Here is a 14,246-nt window from a genome sequence, read left to right as displayed (position 1 = left end):
TAAAATCTTTAAAAAAATAAAAAGGAGGAATGAATTCAAGAAGGCAAAGACTAAAGGACCCTTCGTTTATGACTTGAGGTTTTCTGTGAACACACTAAATTTTGTAGAGAAAAAAAATCAAAGGGGATATATAGACACAAATTATATGCCAGATACCTACCCTAAGAGCCTGATTTCTCCTGGACTTCAAAATGCCATTCTTCTTACTACTGTACACATACATGTTCTCCAAACAGCAGCCAGACCCTCCTAAAACTTAAGTTATATCACTCATCTGCTAAAAACCCTCAAATGGCTTCCCATTTTGCTTGCTAAAAGCCAAGTCCTTGCAATGTCCTATAACCCCCTACATTATCAGTGCACTTACCCACCTCCCAGCCCCAATCTGTCTCATGCTTATGTCTCTGACTTTATTTACTATTCTCCTTACTTATTTTGTTCCAGCCCTGTGGACTTTGACTGTTCTCCCTCAGCATCATGGCATGCTGCTCTGACCATGGGAATCTTTGGACCTGCTGCTACCTCTGCCTGAAATATTCTTCCCAGATACCAACATGGCTTAGTCACTTAATTCTTTCAGGTCTCTGAGAACTGCCACATTCCCAAGAAGGCCTTCTCTAACCATTTTATTTCAAATAACAACAACCCCACAAACATTCGCTAATACCCCAGACTCCGCTTTCTCTCCATGGCACTCATTATACTGGCATATTTATGGGTTTGTTGCCTGACTCCCCTCTCATAGAACATAAGCTCTACATGGGCAAGGACTTTGGTTTTTTGTGCACTCTTGAAGCCGTGGCACCAAAAACAGTGTCTGGCACAAAAAAAATCACTTGAAACTTTCGTGAATTTCCTCACCAGGATTTTAAAAAATTTCCTCATAGTACCTATATGGTGGAAAACTTAAAGGACTTGAGGCTTCTAGAAATGTGTATTTCCCCAGCCTTCATAGATCTGAACTAGAGGCTCCCAACAAGTAGTTCCATATTAGGTCTACACTTCAGTCTACTGGCATTTGAAGTTGGGAGGGGAATCCAGTCAATATAATCTCTTCTACTACACTGTGGGAACTGACTGTCAACACTCAACCCCTTCCCTCCCCATCTCATCTCAAGGTTCTCCTTTCTCACAAAAATGCCACACACACATCCCTGGAATACCATGCTGTTCCTCGCACAGAGCCAAGTACCCAGACAGGTACTTCAGTCTTGGAACCAGCCTACACCACATCTCTCCAGGGTGTAGGTGATAACCAGAATAGAAAGCTTTCTGAATCAGAGTTGAATTTTGTAGAAGCCTTTATTTCAGTGATCAAAAGAATGCAGTAAATGGAGTCTACGCTGATTAACATTAGGCATGCATCTCTACTTGAAACTGCTGTTAGTTTCTGACTGGCCTAAATCTTTATCACCTATTTAGGCACATCTTTGAATATTTTGGACTCTGATATACAGGGTAAGTAAGCTTCTTCCTTGTGGCAGTTTAGTAATGAGAATTATGCTCACCTGCTAGATTCCTTTATAACTAAAGGTCTCTAGACACTCAGGCTACCTGTACTACCTTGAGACCATACCTTACACATTAAAGTAAGTCACAGCGTAAGGGAAGGAGAGAATCTAGAAAGCTCAGTGTATTGTTTAAATATCCCATAGATTTTTTTTCCAGCACTGATAGTCAAAACACTAGATAAGGAAGCCTACAGTTAAGTACCAAATTACTCTTCTCCCACTGCTGCCCTTTCTGAGAGACAAAAGGTGTATATCCAATCTCCCCAGAAATCTGAAATGAATCCACACAAATGACAGATTTTACCTTATGTGGTCCCACAATCAAATTATAGAAAGCAGTTCCACTATCAAAATTATACGGAGCAGTTACTGGGACTTTTGAGAAAGCACAGTCCCACATACAGTAATATGCATCTATTAGAGTTTTCCATTCATCTGTCAATTGTTTTCACAAGATTAGCATTAAAAAGCACAACCAAGTACACATATGAACCTCAAACCCCCCCCACACACACACGTGCGCGCGCGCACACACACACATATTGGTCTTTGTTCATTCTCAGATGACAGGATGTCCCAAGAGTGACAAAGGCGGGAGCCAATTCCCCCATAGCCTTTTCTTTAATTATCCCATCAACCGCTCTTCATTTCTTGAAGTACCTTCCTTTTCCAAAGACGTAATGCTGAGATTAGTCAGAAAGGCTTTCTGAGAAAACTGGCTTGGATTTCTGGGTCTGTTCCAGTCGATTCAAGATGAACTGGCTTGTATCAATGAAGCGCTCAACACAGTTCACAAAACAGGCCTCAGCCCGACTGTCCAACTTTGGCCCAGGCTTGTCCATGCACTTCTCCTGCCCAGGACAAGATACAGAAACACAAAGAGAACTTGAGAAAAAAATCAGGAGGTGGGGAGGGAAAGGTTACTTCTTGTTATTTAGAGGAAAAACTTCACCTAAAAACAGTATCTGATATGTTACTATTTCACATTTGACATGTAGCAAGCAGTTATCTAGAGCCTTACATTAAATTCTCCCAACAATCCTATCATTAATCCTCATTTTACAAAGAGGGAAACCATGGCAGAGATATCTTACCCATAGTTATTGGAACAGAAAATGGGGGGGGGGGGCTATTATAGAGCCAAAAAAAAGGAGGGGCGGGGAGAAACAAAATGCAAGTGAAGTAAACTTTCACTGAATTTGGTTTTAACTCCAGAATGCCGCCACCATTAAATGCCTTTAGAGTAACTGCAGGGGAAAAAAAAGGGTGAAAGAATAAATCACAGCAGTGACACCCCAAAACCTACCAAAGGAAAAAAGGAATCTATTACCCAAGATTCTATAACCTTTTCTACTTAAGCCAGAAATTCTTGAATGCTCTCAAGATGAATGGAAAATTATATATAAATTATTCCTAAAGGGCCCAGAGCTTACAAATTCTTAAAGGAGTCCTTAACCACATCCCCTCCCGGCCAAAATGTAATGAATCACATTAAAAAAAAAAAAAAGCACCAAGGAGTATATAGGTAATCATCTGTCAGGGGTCAGAGTCCAACAATACCATAATCTTATGTGAAAGGGACTATAGAACTGATGACTACATTCAGTTCAAGATAAGTGGTTCAAATGAATTTTCTTCATTATTATCTGCTGTGTGCACAAGTTTAACACTCTCCACTTCCAAGAAAATTATCCTTAGCCTCTGAATACGATGAGGGTTATTTTTTTTTACCCCCCCACAAGGCAGGGCAGTTATGCTGTCCTTGGCAGCCAGAGAACATTTTGATCCCCAGCTGCAAATGCCTTTCCACCCTTCTGCCAAAGTCCCCTGACAGGGCATACTCAATTCCTCAACCTTCAGACCTGAAAGAGCCTGGTATTACACAACAAGAAAGCAAATAAGTGTGTGGGGGGGCTGGGGAGGGTAGATAGATTACGCCACTTTTACAGTTACTGGGCTAGAGCCACTCATTTCTCATGGGCGATGGTTAAAGCAACTGGGTAATCAGGTAAACCCCGAGTAGCCCAGGAACAGGAGACTCACTCCCTGGGACTCGGGGCTCCAAAAAAAAAAAAAAAGAAAAAAAAAAAATCTCTGTGCTGGTGGCTCTCATCAGTCTTGGTGGCCAGCACTAGGCAGCTTCAGCCTCAGGTGCCTAATGAGCTGCTTGGGACAGGGGAAAAGTCGGCTGCGATTCCCAGTCCTCTGCAACAACAAAGCCAAGGTCTGGGGTGAGAGTCCCCCGAGAAGCGGAGTCACCTTCACCTTTTCTATCTTCCGGCTTGATCTGAGAAACCTGAGGAAACCAAGGGGGTGCTACCGGGTCCTCCCGCTCCCCGAATCCCAGACGTCCTGGGCAGCTCCGCCGGGCAAGAACAGGGGGAAAGTAGGTACAGTGGCCACGTCCCAGCCCCAGGCTGCTTACCCAACAAAGTTCCGTCATCTGGTGCACCAGTTGCTGGAAACGCTGCTTCTGAGTCTCCACCTCGATGAAATGTTGCAGCTGAGGGTCCACCGAGCCCAAACCCGCTGCGGACGAAGACGAAGAGGAATCCATCCCAGCGCCGCCACGCTTGCCGAGACGAACTCCGTACCAACTCACCGACCTTCACGTGTCTCCACGACGGAACCGGAACCACAACCTGACTGTCTCTGGTCCCGCCCCGTGAGCGCACTGCGCTGGCGCGCGGTCCTGAGCGTGGCCCCGCCCGCCGCTCCTCCCAGCCTCCTATGCGCCCGGCTCCCGCCCGCGACACCGCTGTGGCGCTTCAGGTGAGCCCTGAGGCCTCACGGCGTGCGCCCCAGTGCCGGGGTGCTGACAAGAAGCTTTCCGAAGAGAAAGGGAAAAAAGTAAAAAAGGAAGTTGCCTAACATCACGTGGCCGGTTTCCGCCGGCCCAACAGCCCCGCCCCTACCCACTTCCAAATTGGCCCGCGCTTTCCGTGTTACAGTGCTGGTTCTGCCAAGGCCCAGACACTTGGCCCATCTGTTAGCCGTCCCGGGGTTCCAGTTTTCTTTGAGGGTGTATTCCCATGTAACGGAGGAGAAAGAGACTCCAAAGGAAATTGCCCCCAACTTGCGGTAATATTCCGGTAATATTACATGCCTGCTGTGTGCCAGTTGCTTTGGTGCTGGTGCTTTGCTTGTGAGTTTGTCTCTGACTCAGAGCAGGGTTAAATTGCTGAGGATCTTGTGGAGTTCTTAAAGTAGAAATGTGCCAAACCAATGCTACACAACAGTTTTCTGGAACACTGAGATAGGGCGCTTCATGGAGGTTGCATGACTAATCGAGATAGCAAGAAACCCTCATGCTTTCCAGTAATTTTTATTTTATCAAAACACCCTCCCCTCCCATTTTTATGACACCATTTTATTCTTGCCAAATTCTGCCTCCCTCCCCCCAAGCTCTAATGCCTACCCAAAGATCTGTTGGACCCCTTGTCAGGCTATTTACACCCCTCCCTCCCCCAAACTTTGCATCCCAAATTTCGTCCATCCTGACGCCTGGAAATTGGAAAATTTTCTCTCTCAGGTCAATACCAGGCACAGAAATTCCTTGGTTTTTGCTCAGAAGGTACTATCTCAGAGAATCAAAGAAGAGAGTCATTCTTAGATGTAGAGAGAGGCCCTTGTGTATTCACTGAGAGCATGGAGGTTCCAGGACCTGTAAGCCTGGGATTTCCTCTGAAGAAGTGAAATTGGGGCTTGTGGAGGAGAGGAATGGAACCAAGAAGCTTATTGGTGAGCTCAGGATTCTTCATCCATGACATCTAGGATGTTGCTCAGAAGAACTTTGAAAGTGGGCCGTTCCTCTGCTTTCTAAAACCAAAGAAAAAGCAGTGTGTTACAGTGGGCTAGAATCCAGAATTCAAGGGAAATGCAATGAGTAAGCAGAAATGTTTATTAAGTATATACTATATGCCCTTTTGTATACCGTGTCAATTACACACACACACACACACACACACACACACACACACACGAAAGAAAAAGGAAAAGAAATAGAAGTGCTCCATGAAGTCCTTGTTCACTTTTCATTTTTAGTAACTGAGGTTATTAATGTGATGATGACAATTTGCAGATTAAACTGACAAACACTGATTAAAAACTGAGGGTGAGGGGCACCTGGGTGGTTCAGCCATTAAGCATCTGCCTTCTTCCACTCAGGTCATGATCCCAAGGTCCTGGGATTGAGCCCCCATCCCATCAGGCTTCCTGCTCTGCGGGAAGCCTGCTTCTCCATCTCACACTACCCTTGCTTGTGTTCCCTCTCTTGCTGTGTCTCTCTCTGTCAAATTAAAAAAAAAAAAAAAACTGAGGGCGAATTCATTACAGAATTGTACAACAGTGCATCATTATTTTGGATCCTCAAATGAAAAATGGCTACTAAACAAGTTTAAATGTTTGCCAGAACTGAAATCTTGTAAACTTTCAAACACCGTTTTCTCATCCCATAGCCGAAGTTTTACAGAGGAATTAACATTTCAAGACCATGGGCTGCATCATTGAGCAGGGATCCTGAGCACCTGGGACATTTTATTACCACTGTCTGGCCTGTAGACTGAGGCCCTTTGTGACAGTCATGGTCCATAAACCCCTGAGGTATTTAGTGATTCACAGCATCTTCATGCTAGAAGGGTCTCAATCCATCAGAACCAAAAAGTCATCAGTTTCTTGTTCCTTTGAATCAGTGGCTCTTAAACCTAGCTGAGTATCAGAATTTCCTGGGAAGCTTAATTTTTTTTTAGATTTTTATTTATTTATTTGACAGAGATCACAAGTAGGCAGAGAGGCAGGCAGAGAGAGAGGAAGGGAAGCAGGCTCCCCGATGAGCAGAGAGCCGGAGGTGGGGCTCTATCCCAGGACCCTGGGATCATGACCTGAGACAAAGGCAGAGGCTTTAACCCACTGAGCCACCCAGGCACCCCTCCTGGGAAGTTTAAAAGGGCATTTCTGGGTTCAGCTTCAGACATACCTAACTGGAATCTCTGAGGATAAGGCCCAGTCATTTGCACTTTTAATTAAGAGTTCCCCAGAGATTCTGATATGCATCCAATTTCAAGAGTATTACTTTAAACAGGCTGTGGAGAAAGGGCCTGTCTGAAACAGTTAAACTAGCAGAGTGAGGATGTCCTAGCTGGGAGGGAGCATCATCAATCCCCCTTAATCCTGGATGGCACAGGAGAGAGAAAAGGGAAATGGTTGTCCCTTTCTCCATGCTTCCTTTGTGACCTCAGTCATTTGTTGAAGGGAAAGGAGCCATGCTCTGATCCAAGTACCCACTTTTCACCCCACCAAGAGGGCTCCAGATTCACATATGTGCTTGTTGGACACCGTCCTGCCCTGTTTCTACTGGTGCAGCATTCATTTCCTACTAGAGGTTTCGGTTGCCAAATTAAGGTTGCCAAGGAACTACTGAAAAGTGGAGAAAGCACCTCTGAAATAACCCAAGTTCAGAGCACCAAAACATTTTAGTAATAGTGGGACAGACTCCTTACTTTCAAAATACCACACCTACCCACATACTCCATGATGTACCCTATGTTAAAAAAATGAATAAAATTAATTTTAGTTCCCTTTCAGGAGGATTTTTTTTTAATTCCAGTAGGACTACAGCCAGAAAAGTTGGCAGCTAGTTAGTAAAGTCGAAGAAAGGTCTAATGGCTTCCAAAGGAATTAACATAAATTCTAATGGCTTTTCTTTTTATGTGTCCATACATTTACCTGAGTGCCTTTAGCTGCCTGCTTATGCTAGGGGATGTGGCCTCACAACATCACCTCCCCTAAAGCTGAGTTGGTAATGGGGTCTGCTGAGACAACTCTAGTGAGAACTAGATAAGCCTGGGAAAGTCTCTGGCCATCAAAGGAGTGGGGTACAGGCGGGGTTCCAGAATGTGTGTGGCTGTTAGTGTGTCCCCAGCTGCCACACGGCCAGGGAGAGTGGGGACTGGGGGCCTGGCTGGCTAAATGGGAAAGGAGGCTCAAGGAAATAAGTTAAAAGATCCCCCCCAAAACGCTTACCTCATGCCAGCAGCTGTACATGATGGTATATACCCTTTCTGAAGCCAGATGAGGCCTATACAGGCGTAAGCCTTGGGTGATATGTTCAGCGGTTTCACTGTTAGAAAATCTTTCATATGGCATCTTCCCCAGAGAGTAAATTTCCCACATCAAAACCCCTAGAAAATGAAAAATGTAGTAAGCTGATTTGCAGTCTCTTTGGGTAGTTGGGATCCTCGTCTTCCTAGATTAACCTCAAATACTAGATTCCGCTGATTCCCTACTCTGTGAATTTTACATTTCTTTCAAACTTCTTCTCTAGTACTGACCACACTGGAGGATAATCAGGGTTGTACTGGACAATTAGCTCCTCTGGAGTGAGACAGCCTCTTATTTGTCTTTGTAACTAGCCAGTCTGGCAGAGTCCGTTGGGACATAATCAGTATTCAGAATCTGTGGAATACTGAATAAATTGTTTGTTCCTCTCAATATATTGCTTAAGTTCTAAGAAAGCAGGGATCATGTCTAGGTTACTCTTTTTATCCTCAGGAACCCCTGTGGTGCCTGACAATAGTAAGCACTCCCTAAGGATTAGAAGCGGGAAAACAACACATAATAATCTCTCTGTGTGGTTACAAAGTGCCAATTTCCCCATTGCATTCTTCCTTTGAGCTGTGTAATTTGTATATTTCCTCCACTTACCAAAAGCCCAGATGTCAGATTTGCTGCTGAACTTGCTATACATAAGGACTTCTGGTGGAGACCACCGGACTGGAAATTTGGAGCCTACTGAGCTGGTATATTCATCATCCAGGACATACCTGCCAAGGGTTCAGGACTTGTTACTGTTACAATTTTGAAGAGCTTGACATTTACAATTTCTTGGCACAGTGGCAGGAGCCGCACAAATACATGCTTGCCGGCCCCACTGTCTTTTACAAATGTTTAATGTACTCCTGTTTTCAGATCTGATTTAGCTTTCCTGATGGACAATATGGTTACAGCAAGGATGACGTGAAATAAGATCTATTAGGTACTCCCTTCCTCTTCCCTGTCCCCCTCTCTGTTTTATCCTTCCTTCTATTCTGCCATTGCCAGTGGAATTAGACTGCTTAGGAAAGGAGGAGGCCCAGGTTGGGGTGGGGGTTGCTGGTAAAGACAACAGGATTAACAGATCAAGGTAAGGTATTGGGGAATATTCGCTTGAAAAAGAGGGAGGGAGAAAGGCAAGGAGAGGGATATTACAATAAACCAAGAGGAGGAAAGAAGTGACTTAAAGAATTCAGAGAAAGAGAAGGAAGAGAAAGAGGGTGAAAAAGACTAGAATGAGGGAGCAACCAGAAAGGGAGAGGATACAAAACAATAATGCTGTTTCATGTATGTACTGTGCTATTTTTCCTCTTAGAGGGAAAGATGAAAAAGGCACACCCACCTGGAGAGGCCGAAGTCAGATACTTTAACAACTCCTTGATCATTTACCAAACAGTTTCGAGCCGCCTGTAATAACAATAGGTACCAGTGAGACTCTGTCCCTGGCACACGGGTTAAAGGCACAAAACTCCTGCCCACCGAAGGGAATGAAGTCAGGGAAGCCTCATTTCTTTCAGCTCCAGACCTTTTCCCACCCAACAGGAGTCAGGTGATGCCACTGAGAAGCTCTGATGTGTTGCCACTACATCTAAAGCAACCTGCTGTCTAGACAGAAGTAAAGTACCAGAGCGCACGCAGAATGATTTCGTTCACACCGACAATTCTCCAACACCCCATCCTTTACTGAATTGCTGAGAGAATGAGGGAGAACCAAAGGCAGGTGTGTTTTGTTTGCTTTTCTGCCAGTGGGACTAAGACACTTTGAGCCTTGGTCTGGCTGAAATAAACAGGGCCACAAAACTCTGATGCCTCCAGAGGCCAGGCGGGCAAAGTGATAGAGGGACTCAGAGTGCAGGAAAATTCAGAGCACACCATTGGGTCTGTAAGAGAAGCTGCTCCTGGGCTCCAGGCGACTGTTAGCATGGCCTATGAGAATGAGCCTGGTGTTTCAAGATGGCCAAGACTGTCAAGAGAAGCTGGAAATTCAGGTTTTTTAAATGTGTTTTTAAGTGTTTGCTAGCTAATAAAAAAGAAATTAAAAAAAAAAAACAAAAAACAACAAAAACGAATGACTGGTGTAACCAAACAATGGCTCTGTGCCAGGAGCAGCCCCACTGAGAAGCGGGGTTGCCCTTCTGTCCTGGGTGGGGGACCCCACCATTTCCTTGTTGCCGTTGGGGGCTGGGCGCGAGTGATGGCTCCCACTCCCACTATGGCTCGACTTGTAGCGTTGAGGCTGGAGATCCTTCACTGGCTGACCACTGGGGCACAGGCCCACCTAACTCATAATGTTTTCTAGATAAAACTGAGATGATGATCCCGGCCACCCTCCTCATCCAGGTACGATACCTCTTCCACTGTTACTTCCACCCCCTCAGTCCTTGATCTCAGACCAGTCCTTCTGAGGTCCTACCAGGTCTCGGTGAAGGAATTGCTTTGACTCCAGGTATTCCATGGCTTCACAGACATCCTTGCACATCTCCAGCAGCTGCTGAGTCTGGAAGCGGTTGCGCATTTCCCTCAGGTAGTTCAGGAGGCAGCCATTGGCCATGTACTCAGTGATGATGAAGATGGGGCGCTGTTTGGTGCAGACGCCATACAACTGAACCAGCTTCTCATGGGAAAGATTCCTATGGGAGAGGCAAAGACCCAGTCCTCCCTTTCTGGCTCTCCATACTAATGAGAAAGGGGCTGGAGAGGAAAGGGGCTGGTCCGGAAGTAGAGCATCAGATAAGGGACCGTGATAACAAGTGGAGTTTCCTCCTTCCCACCCTAAACCCCAAAAGTGCCTAATATGTGAGGGCGGGGCAGGGATACAAACAGAACAGAAAATAAGCCCAGGGCTAACTGAACACTAAAGCTAGTCAGAATCTGTCTTCTCTTTGAAAGTCTCATTTTTTAACACTTATCACCAAATGCTACTGAGCTAGTACACACCCAGTTCCGACACTGCTATCGCCAATCAAGGCAAAGAAATGGTTACCTTAGCAGTTAGTACTTCTGCCAATCAAAGATTGATCTCAGGCCCTGGCCCCAAATCTCTCTCACTCCAAGTCACCTTAAGCCACGGTGGAAACTGTTCCGGTAATTCCTAGACTCCAGCAACTGGATTGAAGGTTGAGTTTGGGCTGTAACTCACATCATGACTTTGGCTTCTTCAATGAATTCATCCTCGGACATGGAGCCTTCTTTGATCATCTTGATGGCCACGTCGTACTGGCCTCTCCATTTCCCATACTTCACTACCCCAAACTGTCCAGTCCCCAGCTCCTTCAAGAATGTCAGGTCCTTTGGATCAATTTCCCATGATCCTATAACAGCAAAGCCTAGATATGATTTTTTTGGGAATTGTGTATGTATAGTTCCTATAATAGATAAGAATCTCTACTAGGGGTAGAAATAGGCAGGCAGTAAAAGGGAAATGCTCAAGAGTACTAATCTATCTTTGCTCAGATAAATGTCAGGGACAGGGTGGTTACTGGTTGGAGGGATTGGAATTTTAGGTGCCAGGCAGCCATAAAGGAAGGAGAAAGTGGACAACCTCTTAAAAGCCCTTTATGATTTTTTTTTTAATCACACAAGAAATAATCCCTTCATGAATCGATGTGTTTGCAGTGCCTGTAGGAGCCACCAGAGGGAGAAAAATTATTAAATAATTTGCTTGGCTCTGCCCTAATCTTCCTCGAGGCAGCTAGTGCAGAGCAGTGTGCTACAAGATCTACTTGGGTCTGCCCAAGGAGTCCTTGTCACTGGCCCATCCACCCTCCCCTAGAGAAATAAGCAGTTACCGTAGCCCAGGCCTGCAGTGGAAGGTGCATTCTTGTTTTGTTGAGACACTGGATATTTGAGTCTAGATATGAGCCCTGAAACATACAGAGGAGACGGTCATGTTGCTGGTGCAGTGTAGGAGACGGGATGATGCACACACCCTCACATAAAGCCTCACACTTCTGACAGTCATCCTTCTGGTACATTGTGAATCCCAGAAGATCTCCATGAACCCAAATGTTTCTGGAAGCTTCTCCTCTCACAAAAGAATTTTCAGAAGAGAGAAAAAAAAAAAAGACAGAAAATACTCATTGATGTACACTCCTCAACTAAATATATCCCCACCTCCCAGCCCAGACTTAGCTCACATCTAGCTTCTGCTTTTGTTACTAAAAGCACAAGGACCCCCTAAAATGACAGTCTTGACACTTGACACTTGACACTGCCTTGCGTGGAGGTAGCAGAAAGCAGCAAGTCTTCCCAATAAAGCTTATCCCATGTCTTCATGTCCTCACCAATCTCCAGGTTTTTAAATGTCTACCCTACTTAGAAACTGTCTTTGGGTATTTTCTAATCTGTATGTTCTCTGAGGGCAAGGACCTTGACTGATAATTTCACTGTGTTCTCCTCCGGTACCGAGAACATTGCTGTGTATACAGTAGGAGCTCAATGAGTACTTGCTGCTTTGTTAATTACCAGGATCTTCTATGTCTTTCCTTTGCACTGAGCATCAGTCACCAAATAAAAAGTCACTCACTACTTGCTGTAAAGTCATCCTTTGACTTCCCCTTTACTTGATCTTGACCTGGCATCCTACGGGTTTTCTTTCACCAAATTTGCACTGCCCTGTGAGGCTTTTTCTTCCCCTCACCACTTTGTCCGGAATTGCCTTTCCTGGTTCTTGACATGTGCTTCTTCTCTGGTGCCTCTGATACTCACCGGCAGAGTTATGCTGATGGTAGTTGATGAGCTCAGGTATGGTGCTGAAAAGGTGCTTCTCTGCCAGGTAATACTGGCTCTGAGGTGTGGAACACACAACATAATGGCGGATCACCCCTTGAGGGTCCCTGAAGAAGTGGAGGCTGGGTCAGTGACTTGGGAGCAAGGGTCAGCAGGACCCAAGAAGTAAAGTGAAATGAATTTTGCGTGTAAGGGGCAGAGACCATAGGAGGGGCACACCATGAAAACACCTCTGTCCTTTGTCCCCAGGGCCTTGACACAGTTAACACTCACCCTGTTGATTTTGCAAACACAGACACGGTATATTTTCCAGCTTTGCTGGAGTCTCTGACAATGAAACCTCCTTCTTTCCCCTGAAACAACAAAAAAGAAGCCAACTTTAAGGAGGAAGTGGCACTCACACCTGCATTCTGCCTGCCCGAACTTGAGAGAAAAATTGAAGACTGAATTTTACTGCTGAGTGAGTGCCATGTTTTAGCAGCAACATCACTGCTTTTGATAGTGAAAAGTCTTATTGAGACCACCACCCCCCATAATATGACAGTCTTGACACTGCCTTGCTTTGAGGGGACATAGAGCAGAAAGCCCTCACTTGTTGTGCAAGGAGAATGCCATTTGCCTGTGGTCACACCCTTACCTCTTGCTTTAGCAGCTGTTCAGCTTGACTCCGGGTCATGTGTTTGGAATACCACCTGTAAAGGGAGAATGTTTCAGTGGCTCTTAGGCCATGGCACTAGCTGCTTAGAGGTTAGAGCGCCTTCCACAGTTCATCTATGCCAGTGGTTCAATCCAGTTCACTCAACTCCTACTTATGGAGTACCTATCATGTGCATAGTACCCTGCATCCCTTTCCCAGAGCCTGGTTGGAATTGAAGAGTAGAGGACAAAAGGCAGGTGGCAGAGGGATGTAGGGACGAGATCAGGGACAGGGCACCCAAGGACAATCCATTTCCACAATTCAGGAGAAGGGACAGAGACAGAAGGTTGACATTTTCACCCTTTCAAATGCTTCCTATCCAGCCGTCAAATCCTTTTCCTTGGTTCTTCTGGATTTGGGGGGAGGGCATGATGATCTCTCCAGCTCTCATAAGCAAAGGGTGTTTGGAGTGAGGGTAAGACATAGCTACTAATTTAAGGTGGTGGCATCATTTGACCCAGTTGGTACTGACTTTAATAAGTATCTTGAAATAACATATTGAAAGTATAAACATGTATATACTGTATTCAGTTCCTCTGGGAAGACTGTGCGCTGGGCACATAAGCATACTCACTCATACATTTCTATGGAGTCTTCTGCTTCGGTGACATAGTTACTAGGGATGTAGCCTTCCTGCCTGAAGAGGAGACAATGTGGTAGATCACCCAGCACTTCCCATCCTTGTGGGTGGAGGGAGGACAGATTCATATGCACTCCATATCTCTGAGCTCAGAACCAATCTCAAATGGAGATCTATAAGCCACTCCCCTCCCTCAAAGAGGATCATGCCACTGATGCATGGCTAGGCCAGTGAAGTGTGTGGTTTCTGCACATGCGACACTGATTATATATGTAGATGACAACATATGGCCCAGACCCTATAGGCTTAGAGATGTGGCCACAAGCAAAGCACTCTGGGAAGGATTTTGCAGGACAGCATATTCCCTTTGGGGTGGAAAGAACAACTGCTGACTGGGATACCACGTAGGGGAATTAAGCTGCAAGCTTCTGCACACGTGTGGAGAGGGTTCCAGAAGAGCTGGAGTGGACTCACCCATTTTTATCCCGTGCTCGCCACCAGGGTAAGTTGCTCTCCTCCAGGATAAAATACTCGTCACCCTTTCGTAGCTGTAGGTCATTTGCATTCATCGGCATGTAATCATAAAGGGCTACAACCTTTTTCAGCTCACTTGTAGAGACAGGTGTTGCTGTTGGCTCAG

General features: G+C 45.4%; 2 protein-coding genes across 2 annotated transcripts in view; both read right to left on the bottom strand.

Moving 5' to 3' along the window:
- Positions 1 to 1,283: 1,283 nt before the first annotated feature.
- On the bottom strand, positions 1,284 to 4,196 carry TIMM8A (translocase of inner mitochondrial membrane 8A). The gene is made up of 2 exons (XM_059385360.1): positions 3,937 to 4,196; positions 1,284 to 2,362 (listed from the first exon to the last, which is right to left on the bottom strand). Exons 1-2 carry the CDS (start codon positions 4,066 to 4,068, stop codon positions 2,201 to 2,203), a joined length of 294 nt encoding a protein of 97 aa, XP_059241343.1. The 5' UTR covers positions 4,069 to 4,196; the 3' UTR covers positions 1,284 to 2,200.
- A 631-nt stretch (positions 4,197 to 4,827) lies between these two features.
- The window catches only part of BTK (Bruton tyrosine kinase), a 23,649-nt gene continuing 14,230 nt past the window's right edge, over positions 4,828 to 14,246 (bottom strand). Inside the window, exons 7-18 of the mRNA XM_059385032.1 lie at positions 14,081 to 14,246; positions 13,601 to 13,663; positions 12,967 to 13,021; positions 12,603 to 12,682; positions 12,309 to 12,436; positions 11,390 to 11,464; positions 10,741 to 10,912; positions 10,015 to 10,231; positions 8,944 to 9,008; positions 8,214 to 8,332; positions 7,533 to 7,690; positions 4,828 to 5,330 (exon numbers count right to left, since the gene is read on the bottom strand). The exon at positions 14,081 to 14,246 is cut by the window's right edge and continues 4 nt beyond it. Of these exons, the coding sequence (XP_059241015.1) occupies positions 5,259 to 5,330; positions 7,533 to 7,690; positions 8,214 to 8,332; positions 8,944 to 9,008; positions 10,015 to 10,231; positions 10,741 to 10,912; positions 11,390 to 11,464; positions 12,309 to 12,436; positions 12,603 to 12,682; positions 12,967 to 13,021; positions 13,601 to 13,663; positions 14,081 to 14,246 (1,370 nt within the window). The 3' untranslated portion in view covers positions 4,828 to 5,258. The remainder of the gene's footprint in view (positions 5,331 to 7,532; positions 7,691 to 8,213; positions 8,333 to 8,943; positions 9,009 to 10,014; positions 10,232 to 10,740; positions 10,913 to 11,389; positions 11,465 to 12,308; positions 12,437 to 12,602; positions 12,683 to 12,966; positions 13,022 to 13,600; positions 13,664 to 14,080) is intronic.

This window comes from Mustela nigripes, chromosome X, assembly GCF_022355385.1.
Source record: "Mustela nigripes isolate SB6536 chromosome X, MUSNIG.SB6536, whole genome shotgun sequence".
Taxonomy (NCBI): Eukaryota; Metazoa; Chordata; class Mammalia; order Carnivora; family Mustelidae; genus Mustela; species Mustela nigripes.
This window is presented reverse-complemented; position numbering and strand designations above follow the sequence as displayed.